The sequence below is a fragment of the Xenopus laevis genome, chromosome 5S, assembly GCF_017654675.1.
Source record: "Xenopus laevis strain J_2021 chromosome 5S, Xenopus_laevis_v10.1, whole genome shotgun sequence".
In the NCBI taxonomy this organism is placed as follows: domain Eukaryota; kingdom Metazoa; phylum Chordata; class Amphibia; order Anura; family Pipidae; genus Xenopus; species Xenopus laevis.
In genome coordinates, this window is record NC_054380.1 from 85,857,114 (window position 1) to 85,869,704 (window position 12,591).

Here is a 12,591-nt window from a genome sequence, read left to right on the forward strand (position 1 = left end):
CTTTTTTGGGTTCAGTTCTCCTTTAAGCTGAAATACAAATACTGGTGGAATTGCTATGGTTAAGTGCACAGGCAGGGCCCAACAATCATTCTTTCTACATATCTGGTCAGTGGGTGAATAATGGAATATCAAGAACAGGAGCCATAACATTCCTGCAGAAACTTTGTATCAAGGATGCAAGTTTGAACATTGCTATTATATATATATATATATATATATATATATATATATATATATATATATATATATATATATATATATATATATATATATATATATATATATATATATATATATACCGTATATATACGACATTATAATAAATACACACAGAGAGCTTTGACTGAATATAAGTCAAAGTCATTTTTAATTTTTTAAGATAAAGTAAAGAAACAAATGTTTCAGGGTCAGACAGGTAGAAAAATTCACTGGCACACGTGGCAGATACAAGCAGTGTCAATCCCTTGCAATTTATTAGTGAAAAAAGCATGGGTTTACCCCGAAATGTTGCTTTTTTCACTAATAAATTGCAAGGGCTTGACCCTGCTTGTATCTGCCACGTGTGCCAGTGAATTTTTCTACCTATTGGATTGGGAGGGTGCCGATCCCTCCATCATTGAGCACTGGGCTTATAGTATATCGAAGGCAAAGGTGTGCGGGTATTTTTTTCAGGGTCAGACAGGGCTGATGGGACACCGGGAAAAACCCAGTGTGTCCTGGCCCTTGTGAGCCCCACCGACCCAGGCTTGATTTCTGCCAGGAACTGTGGGGTAGGGTAATGGGGGGAGGTCCCTAAGTTAGAGGGGTGGGGTTCCTGGAGTGTCCTGGGGGCTCTGGACACTCCAGTCCAACACTGAAAAGGTTACAATTAAAATATAACATTCTAAAAACACTCATACAAGTTCCCTGTCTGTAGGAATTATTCTGCACGCTTTTCTGGCCAAAATGTAAAATGAATTTGCATGACATGTAGCTTTTCAAATTATACAAGTTTCTTTAAAGATGAAAATGTCAAAATGTAAAATAAAAAAAATGTGAAAAAAATAAATAAATAAAGGGGTCATTTACATTGTGGTGGGCAACGTAGAAAAGTTAGGGTTAGGGTAAAGTGTTTTAACCAAAAAGGGGGGTAAAGTGTTTCCAATAGTGCTGCAGATTCTTAGCTGGATTAAGATCAGAGCTTTGCCTGGGACACTAAAGGAAATTTACCTGTAAAAAGCAAGAAACAACATTGTTACTTTGGCTTTATATTTGGCATAATTGTCGGGCTAAAAGATGACCATTTTCCTGGAGACATTTATTAAAGGAGAATTCAACCCCTTTGGGAATTCCCCCCTCCCCTGTGTTCCCCCCCCCCCGACCTACCTCCCCCGGGCAAATGCCCCTAACTTGTTACTGACCCCTCTGTGCAGTTCCTCTCCTGTTGAGTTCACGGCAGCTATGTTCGCCCGTCCGCTCTTCTTTCTGTATTGGCCGGCATTTGGTGGCACATGTGCAGTAGAGCACGAAGTTTCCGATTTCTTCTTTCGGAAACTTTGTGACTTTTGGCGCATGCACAGTAGATCCTTAAAGGGATACTGTCATGGGAAATTTTTTTTTTTCCAAAATGAATCAGTTAATAGTGCTGCTCCAGCAGAATTCTGCACTGAAATCCATTTCTCAAAAGAGCAAACAGATTTTTTTATATTCAATTTTGAAATCTGACATGGGGCTAGACATATTGTCAATTTCCCAGCTGCCCCAAGTCATGTGACTTGTGCTCTTATAAACTTCAATCACTCTTTACTGCTGTACTGCAAGTTGGAGTGATATCTACCCCCTCCCTTTTCCCCCCAGCAGCCAAACAAAAGAACAATGGGAAGGTAACCAGATAGCAGCTCCCTAACACAAGATAACAGCTGCCTGGTAGATCTAAGAACAGCACTCAATAGTAAAAACCCATGTCCCACTGAGACACATTCAGTTACATTAAGAAGGAAAAACAGCAGCCTGCCAGAAAGCAAAGTGCAGGCACAAGTCACATGACCAGGGGCAGCTGGGAAATTGACAAAATGTCTAGCCCCATGTCAGATTTCAAAAATGAATATAAAAAATTTTTTTTGCTCTTTTGAGAAATGGATTTCAGTGCAGAATTCTGCTGGAGCAGCACTATTAACTGTTGCGTTTTGAAAAAAACACGTTTTCCGATGACAGGATCCCTTTAACGATAAATCCCTCTACTACTCATGCGCCACCAAATGCCGGCAAATACAGGAAAAAGATCACACGGGTGAACATGGCTGCCGTGAACTCAACAGGAAAGGAACTGCACGGAGGGGTCAGTAACAAGTTAGGGGCATTTGCCAGGGGGGGAGGTCGATCGGGGGAAACACAGGGGAGGGGGGAGGGATTTTAGCACAGAAGGGGTTGAATTCTCCTTTAAGAAGATTGAAACAGATTCTGTACCATGATTTCCTTTAATTTTGCATAATCCACCATTCTTGCTTCTATGTAACAAAATGCCCAGAACCCACTGTTAAGAAGCTGCTAGTTTTTCATTGCTTTGAGCTTTGGCCAAATTTTCACAACAGACCACAAAACCTTTTCCCCACAGTGCAACTGGGACATTTTAGGCTAATGGTACACTTATGCTTAAGGCTTTTGCCAAATTCCGGACGTTTTAACATATGGATCTTTTTGAGAAATGGCTTATTTTCTTCCTATAGGAAGCAGACCTTTTTGATCTTCATAGTCCTCTCAGAATGAATTGCAGTTGCTGCTGAACAGGAAAGGTTTTATCTATGCTGAGATTCCCATAATTTTAAATGGGAATAGCACGACACTACTATGTCATTTAGTTGTTTAGATAAAGAATTAATTTGCTTCCCCTTCCATAAAAAATACTAAAGAGCAACAGGAAGCTATTGGCACTATTCTTTGAGCCTACTGCTCTTTAATTACAGTTGCAGGACTGTTCTGGGAAAGCTGACAAATATGAGAGCCTTCCATCTTTGCAGCACCCAGCAGTTATAATTACTTGCCTTTTTCTTCTGACTCTTTTCAGCATTCAAATAGGAGTCACTGACCCCATCTAAAAAAACAAATGCTCTCTAAAGTTTTAAATGTATCATTATTGATATTTTTTATAACGCAACTTTTTATTAATTCCTTCTCTTATTCATATTCGAGTCTCCTGATTTAAATCAGCACATGGTTGCTATAGTCATTTGGATCCTAGCGACCAGATCTGTGTCTGACTCTTGGAAAGGGGTGGGGTGTAACTCGACTCATAAAAAGATAAATATTATTAAATAAAGATAAATATTTTTGTATCTCTTTTGTAATACCTTATTTACATGCCCACTGAAAACATTTGAGTATTGTAATTTAAAGGTGTAAACATTTCTATGGGTACAGTCGCCTACGGTATCAAAGCAAACGTTATTGGTTGCTATAGGTTACTGCAAAAAGAAATATTTCAAATAGGGTGGTTTGTACCTCTGTGCAAAAGCCTGTCCTTAAATAATGACATTTTTGAGAATGCAGCGTAACACGTACTTGCCACCTGTATATCTCTCGTTGACTTTAATAGCTTATGTAAGGTATGAAGTGGTATGTAAATTAATGGCATCCAGTATGGTGATTAGGTTGCATACAATTAAATACACACCTTTATCAATACATCATTTATTTTACGCCGCTTTTTACACAAATTCTTTGGTGAAAATCACTTTACACAGCATGATAAATAATTTGAAAACAATTAAATTCTGATGATAAAGCTACAAATGCCTGGTAAAATGTGGTCACTGATCGGAAAATTACATTGGAACTATGAGGATAGGATGGCTCAGCCAAATACAATGCTGGGAAATTGCAGTATAACAGAAAGGAAGACTGAATTGGGCAAGTATAGCAAGGCCCAAACACCAAAATTATAAAGCAAGATGTTAAGATACAGTTTGTTTGGCGCCATAAGTAAAAATAAAAGTGCTACTTCATGGAACAAAACTGTCAATCAAATGATTGAAGACAGTTTTATGTGGCTTACTGAGCTCATTGTTCCACCTGTGACTGTTGGGTCCATGCAGGTGCAAATACAAATTACTATGCACATGCAATTATGAAGAGTAATATACTGCATTGCCTAAACGACTGTCATTCTTAAACTCATGAACCCATAAACAAATGTCATTTTGATTTATCTCTACAGAACAGGGGGCTGCTTTCTGCAATGTAACTCATTGTTAACTTAATGTAACCCAATGTAAATCAAGGCCTGGAAGAAGGAAATGGTAGTTTATTATAGGATTATGTAAGAACAGATTTATCTCAATGAAAAATCAGCACACACTCTTGCAAACAGCAGTGCAAACATACACTAGTGCTGGAGTCCGCCGGGAACTGCACATGCCATTAACACACTCGCTGAGACCTGATACATATTTCTCACTGTTTAGTACAAGGGTGAAGCACTCATCCCTCTAGGGCAAGTCGTACTGTCTGTCACAACTTCATTTTATTATTGTTAGAACGCTGTTAAATCAATCAGTAGCTCATTCAAGCTGACAAATCATTTTGTGATATCTTTGTATAACAAGTTAAAGCCACTGAGGTCTGGCTCTAAATCCCTAACAGAGACATTTTCTATTAAACACTTTATTTCTCATGAATTGTTTAGTGCTTTAGTGTGATTTGTTCGATATTATTGAAATGGAATATTAGTCTGTTTGAATTAAAGAATTCACGTCATCAAAGATTCGTCTACTTTGGAAAAATAAAGGAAATGCTGCCATCTAGTGGTTTTTCAGATTTAGAGACATAAAATAGTCCTCTATACTGTTATTTTATGTTTGTATCCCTAAAACTGCATATCGGTTAGCAGTTCATCTTCCAAACACTTTTTTTCACTTTTGTTGTTTTCAGTTTTGTTCACCAGAAAAAAATTACTTTTTTCAATTACCTTCCAAATTTTTTCCAAAATTGAAGTTCAAAGCTGAATCTTCCTGCCTCTGGTGTTTCAGTCTGGCAGCTCAGTGATCCAGGGGCAGATTCTGAACTGTTACAATTTGCTACATTAGCAGCATCTGTGCATCAACACAATGGCATAACTAGAGTGCGCTGGGCCCCCCCTGCAAAAAAATCTTCAGAGGGGCCTGGCGAACTCTGATCCCCATCCTCCCGCCCACTTCCTGCTCTGCATCTGCCCTGCCCATGTCCTGCCTCTGCCCCGCCCACTCAACACCATGACTCCACCCACTCCCTCCTTCCTCGCTGCAGGTAGGAGAGCAGCTGTGGAAAAGGGTTTTTTTTTATTATCTATAGAGGATGCAGACCCCCCTGTACCCCGGGGCCCCCCTGTGACTGCGAGGTCTGCCTCCTTTATAGTTACGCCACTGCATCAACAGCTGCCTTTAATGAAACTCAGGGATTCTGCTCAACAGGGTCAAATACAAAAATTGTATCAACTAAATGTATCAGTTTAGAGCAGTAACAGAGTCAGCGATCCCCCTCCAGCTACTTTAGAAAGACATTAAAAGGTGAAAAATTCAACTTAAATCTTCAGTATTAAAAAAAATGGTCACAGACAGAAAATAGAAAGTAATTGGAAAAAATTCTGGTGAACTGACTGAACTGAACAAGTGTTGGACGGTGAACAACCCCTTTAATCTGAATTGATGTGTACTCCCTTCTGTTATACAGCACTGTGGAATATGATGACGCTTGTTCTAGATAATAATAATAATTATGTATGTACAAATACATTAACACTGCAGACAGGGGGCAACAAACATTGCATAAAATGTTTATTATGAATTCTAATGCCAAACAGAAAGCTTTTTCAAAGAATTTTAATGAAAAATGGAAACGGAAGTGCAGTTTTTTTTTTTTGCTAAACTGTCTTGTCTGTTTTTTTTGTGATTAATTTAGGACCCAAGTGCCATGCCCAGACCAACCTCCCAAGATTTAGCAGGATTCTGGGACCTGTTGCAGCTCTCCATAGAAGATGTAAGCATTAAATTCGATAAACTGCATCAGTTAAAAGCCAATGATTGGAAAGCAATTGATTCACCCGAAAAGAAGGTAGGTACAAATATGTATTTTGCCCTTCCAGAAGACTTGTTCTATGTATTATATGTTTCACTTTCCTATAGAAACTCACTAGCCTACAGTTTATTCATTTCCTGCAGAATTAGCTATTTTCTGAAGGGCTCATTCACATTTACTACACTGCGGCTAGAGATGTCAATTGACTTCATCAATGGAACGATTAGTACTCTGGATTACACAGATCAAAAAACCCTTCCTACTAATAAATACTATAGCTCTGGGTATGTGGATATCAGCCTCATGTTGTTCTCTAACTATTGTGCATTGTTACCCCAAGTATGGCCACCTTTAGAAGCTCCCTAGTAACATCTTCACATGTTCAGATACAGGAGTACGGCATGCTGCCCAACCACACCCACATTGGTTCAAAAACACTGGGGATGCGCTGGAGGTACAATGATTTTTTTTTTAATTTCCCATGCACCAATCCCCATTGATGATGAAAATATAAAGGGGAGGGGACAGGGGCGACAAACTGCAGTGGGCCTCGGAGCGCCCACTATGTAAATCCGGCGCTGAGTTCATCAGAGCAGCTCCCTACCTGTAGAAATAATCATCACACAACATTAATATTATCCTTACAGAGGCCACATTTAGAAGGTAACACACAACCATCCAGCAATAATTGGATAATCTTGGTTCACACTGGTGCTCAGTCACTGGCAACCACAGGATTAACTTCAATATGTAGAATGAGTGTTCGATTTCTCCTCCTCGGCTATCTCCTATAAGGAAGGCAGGGGGGAGAAATGGAGCGCTGCACGATGGATCGCCGAACGCCTTTTCTGAAGAGGAGCAGAGTTTCGTTAAGTTATTTCTTAATAAAGACAGTGACTTTACATTTTAATATTACATTTTAATATGTGTTGGGGTCTTTTTTTTGTAGCTTACTAACAAATTTTTTTTTTTTGCTGTTTCTGGTCCTTTAAGACCCGAATTTCAGGTTTCCAAACCAGAAATTTGTCTCTTCTAGCGCAGCGAGCGCAGTTACGCCCCCCCCCCCCGAGGTGTGCTTGGGGGGGCGGCAATAGCAAGCACAGGAGCCAGGATCAACCTCTGTATCCTTAATTAGTAGCACTACCTCTGACATTGCCTTAACCTCCCACACAAAAGACATAATTTCCCACTAGTGATTGGTGAATTTATTTGGCAGGCGCGAATTCACTGCGAATTTGCGCAATTTGCCGCCGGCGGAAAAAAAATGGATTTTCGACAGTGAATGTGCGCCGGCGTCCAAAAAAACAGATGACGGCGTAAAAAACCCGCCGCCAGCGTCAAAAACAAGATGCCGGTGACGTTTCGCAAATTTTCCGCTGTTTTGAGAATTTCGCGGGAAAAATCACAAATTTTTTGGCCAAACGCCGCAAATTCGCCCATCATTAATTCCCACATCCCATTTTTCACATCCTGATACTCCTTTATCTGCTCAGGAATTCTAACCCCTGTAAACAAATGTAAAATAGCTTTTTTGCAACTTACATATTTTTTTTACAGAATTTTTTAGAAATTATTATTATTAGAAATGATTGCACTGCTAATATAATAAAATAGAAACAACAGCACCACCTGCTGGCCAGCTCTACTATCTGTCAGTCTGATGAAAATTTCAGAAGATGAAGAGGAGTTTTTCTGATGTTGCTTTGACATCTAGAGGCCTATTTATAAAGCTCAAATTGTTTTGATCAAGTATAAAAGAGGGAAAATCTGAATTATTAAGAGGAAAAGAAAAAACAAATTTTTCAAGATTAATTATGCTCTGAAACTGGTAATAATTTGAATCTAAAAATACTCCTACTAAAACCTGTCAAAATCATGCAGAAGGTGGTCTCTTTAATAATTGGAACACGTTTGTTGCCTTCATGATTCTCGATAGTGTCGGGCTGTTTGATGATGGTTTTCGTTTGATAATCTGATAAATTCGAGTTTTCTGGGTGACAATTCGAAAAAGTCACATGATTCCAATTGTTGTGAATGGGAGTTTGCTTGAATTAGAAAAATATGAGTGTTAGTAAATATGCCCCCAAGAGTTGTAGAACTACACATACCACTCATATGTAATAGTTTATTTTCTTATGTTTATTTTATTTTTTCAGGATGACAAAAAGCTCCCACATCCTATAATACCAAAGAAACCCACCAGAGGAAAATTCCCCATTGCTAGAGAAAGATCACTTGATCTACCTGACCGACAAAGACAAGAAGCAAGAAGAAGGTTAATGGCTGCAAAAAGAGCAGCGTCATTTCGGCAAAATTCGACAAGTGAGCGAGCAGACAGCATTGAAATCTATATACCTGAAGCCCAAACAAGGCTTTAAATACTGCAACATTTTCATTTTTTTGTAACAGATAAAGACATGCTTGTACAGTTTGTAACACACCTGGTCATTTTAGCCCTATCTCTCTACTGAATATACCCTCGTTGTTGTGTTCTTTGTGCCATAAGCGCAGTGGAATGCTTTTTTTTTTTTCCTCCGAATTCACGAAACTCACTGCAAAACATATTTTGTATATCATGCCAGACATCCAACCAGCTACATGCACAGGGCTTGATATGACCTAGTTTCTCCAACATGTTCTCAAGGACAACAAGAAAAACCTCTCAAGATGGAATCATGGTTAAAATTCTTATTTCTATTTTTATAAATCATTTGATAATTAGGAACAACGATTAAACAGACAAAAGACTAATGGGTACATCTCGGCCCCTCACTACAGGCATTAGCTATTCCAAGTAGAAGGTGCTACAAATTTGAAAGGATATTTAATTGTTGACCTCTGGTTCCTTTAAATTGCATCAGTAGAGATATGTATCCATGCTGCTCCACCCTAGCACTGCTAAACCCTAATCACAATCTCATCTCAAGAGCCTGGGTCTGAGCAAAGATCTGCCAAATGATTAAAATTCCAAAGCTTTTGGTTCCACAGAAAATGTGACTGCTATTCCAGCTTGTTTATGGAACATGGCTAGATGCACCTCTACAATCAACAGTGTGTCCAACTAGCTGCTCAATATCAATGCAAGAGAACTTCAGGGGAGGGGACAAGAAAAGAAAGTGAATGCCTTAAATCATCTTTTTTCTTAGATATATATGGCTCATTCGTTTTGATTTACATTGGGTTCCATTTTATTTCTTTTAATAGATATACAATTAAAATATTTGCAGTGTATGCTATTTATCCCACAATGCTATATTTATTATGTTGCTAGGGCATCCTTGAAGAAAAAAAAAGTTGTTATACCAGTTTGTGATGTAGTAACCATTTTAAAATCATAACTATAAGTGGGTAATATTTGGTTCTTTTAAGGTACAGTAATGGTGAAATGTGCTTTACATCTGTATTTATTTTCCTCACTTCATTTTTCCTGGAAGTGTTAAAGCTCGAGCTTGTTTCTCACATTCTTATTTAATGTGACAAGGAAGACGGCAAGCTTGGCGAGAAACGTGCACTCCTGAAATCCCTGAAAACGTAGCATATTTTTTAATGATGATTTTCATGAACTGTATGCAAAATATAAAGAGGAACCACTGAACCTCAGCGTTTTACTTGGAACTTCTAGAGCTTTGTTTTTCCTTTTTTTTTTTTCTTTGTTATAAAACTTCCCACTGCCTTTATAGCTAATTAACAGAAAGGGCTCATATATCCAAGCTGTAACCTGGTTATGGTATCAGGGGAAATAGACAAAGGAATTTCTAGCTATTTCTTAAACACTGGAATTTGGATTACTGCCACCGTGCACCCCAGAATTTTGGCAATGTATTCCTGTAAAATCCTAGTGATCATTCATGGTAAGGGATGGCCCTAATACAATATAAGAATTTCTACCCATTCAAGCCCCTAACTCTGCGTTGTGCCAGGGTAAGGCAATAACTAAAAAGAAACTTTAGATTCTGTTATAGCCCAACCTGGTTACTAAGGCTTGACACTACTTGCCTGCAGTGGTAAATACATATCTAAGATATCAATGCCACATTAACATGTTTAAATTATAACCAGATAATCATGCACCAATCAGCTGAATCACTTGCTGGGGTATCAGCCAGGAATGAAGTGCAAGCCTGTAAAAGTGACCATTGGCCATGACAGGGCATATTCTACATTAACTAGAGAATTCAGCTCAAGAATTTCTATCACTAGGCCTATCAGGGTTTTCAGCAGTAAATTACCTGGCCTTGTTTTATGCCACCTGCCCATCCTGGCCCTAACTCCCCAAATGCTGCTAAATTCTGCTGCAGTGTACTTTGCCCATCTCATGCCACATCAGGTCATGTCACTATATGTAGTCACCCAAGTGTTTTCTGGACACTTGAGTAGCTGAAGGCATTTGTAATGATAAAAATATATCTAAAAGGTGTAGTTTGACCAAGTGCTTCCATGTTATTGCTAAATATGCAGGTTAATTACAAAGAAGAAAGATTTCACATTAACAGAAAAGTAAAGGGGACTAAACCCTGCAGTATTTTTTAATATTCAATGCAGAATAATCTATTAGTGGACTTTACTTTTATACAACTGCACTGTCAACTATATCAACCTACCCTGTATGCCAGTTGTTTCTACCTTGTGTATCTAGACATCCTGGGGGGGAGACCCAGAACTTTGGCTGGGGGCAGTTAGATGTGCACTTATGGCTGAATGACTGAAACTGAAATATTTTCATGAAGAAGTAAACGTTATGAGCAAGAGGAACCTGGCCATACAGGGGTGCTCACCTCAAAGGGGCGCTGGAACCAAAAAAGTCTGCATTTACTGCTGTAGTCTATCCCATCTTTGGATCTGACCTACGGTAATCTATTAAGAGCTAGACAGCAAATTGGAAGACATGCTATGGGGCGTGCTTATAGCTTGACTTGCTCTGCTTCATTATATATCCATTATACTTGTGTGCCTGGGTATACCTTGAATGCTGTATATTTTTGGTCAGATCCAGTGATGTCAGAGACTTTAGCAGTTATACAGAATACAGTTAGGGTTGCCACCAGTCCGGTTTTGACCCAGACAGCCTGTGTTTTTGAAGGGCTGTCTAGGTCAGAACAGCCTGCCCAGTTTTCCAAGTTAGGAAAACCATCCAGGATTCCCTATGACTGACACTGCGATCGGCCAATTTCCACGTCATAGCTCCTGATGTCATAGCTCCTGATGCCACATTCATTCTTCTTACCTGCAGTGTAGTATTTGTGACAATGGTCTTTTTGAAGGAGGTGCATCACAGAGAAACAGACATTATTGATCCCAAGAGATTACAATAATATATTTTACCTGCTTTTAATTTTACATATCACATAAATCACATGTTTGTTTAAACCCAACCTACCACTATCTGTCTATGGTTTTCAACATAAGGAATATATAGATTAAATATATTGAGTGCTGAGACACTGATAGGTGAGTTGGCCCAAACAAACTTTTACTTTTTTTTAAAAAAAAATTATATTTTCATAGACAACAACATATATACCGTTTCACTAGCACTTTGGAGTCAATGTGCACTTTATGTGTTTCTCAGTATAACACAGAGACAGTCAAATGATATTATTAATGAGGGATGCTATTTTAGCCACCATGTTTCTTATGCTAAGAAGTTCCTGCTAAAAGCAAATATACAAATACGCATGAGATTTGTATTCCAGAGATAAAAGCATGTTAAGCCTCCAATTTATTTGCTTCTCAAAGTGAGTATATAGACTGAATACATTGAAAACTGTAAAAAACAAAAAAACAAAAAAAAAACATAAATCCATCTCGAAATATGTTTTGCCAATGCCGCCTTAACATATAATGGAAAGCAGAACCTCTATAGGTTTTAGATGAAAAAATATATCCCTAGTATATTCTACATACAATTTGTAAAGAGAAAAAAAGATAAAAGTATATATAGTGAATAAAGTACCCCCTCTTGTGAAATATAAGGATATTATAAGGTACCGAGGAGTTTCATGACCATATATACAGGTCATGGAACTCCAAGGTAATTTCTAATATCCTCATATTTTGCAACTGGGGGTACTTTATTTATTATAATACACAAGTTTTAGTGAGTTATATGACAGAAATGACATCAGAGCTCACCGTTTATAACTGATGACATAAGAACTCACCGTTTATAAGGATATAATTTACAGGATATTCATGGCTTTTGTGTATTATTTATATATATATATATATATATATATATATATATATATATATATATATATATATATATATATATATATATATATTTATTACATTGTCAGCTTATTGCAATGTAATTATCACCACAATATTACCAGTAAAAAAAAAAAAAAAAATATATATATATATATATATATATATATATATATATAATACACAAAAGCCATGAATATCTTGTAAATGATATCCTTATAATTGGCGAGTACTGATGTCATCAGTTATAAACGGTGAGTAGTGATGTAATTTCTATCACATGACTCACTGAAACTTGTGTATTATAATAAATAAAGTACCCCCTGTTGCAAAATATGATGATATTAGAAGCCT

The 12,591-nt window shown here is 37.8% G+C and overlaps 1 protein-coding gene across 3 annotated transcripts in view; it reads left to right on the top strand.

Annotated features, from left to right (window-relative positions):
• Nucleotides 1-9,254, top strand: part of LOC108718024 (disks large-associated protein 2) — a 264,643-nt gene extending 255,389 nt beyond the window's left edge. For all 3 annotated transcript variants that reach the window (XM_041564735.1, XM_041564736.1, XM_041564737.1), the window contains 2 exons: nucleotides 5,911-6,063; nucleotides 8,184-9,254. In XM_041564735.1, coding sequence (XP_041420669.1) covers nucleotides 5,911-6,063; nucleotides 8,184-8,405 — 375 coding nt within the window. In that variant the 3' untranslated portion in view covers nucleotides 8,406-9,254. The remainder of the gene's footprint in view (nucleotides 1-5,910; nucleotides 6,064-8,183) is intronic.
• Nucleotides 9,255-12,591: the final 3,337 nt, after the last annotated feature.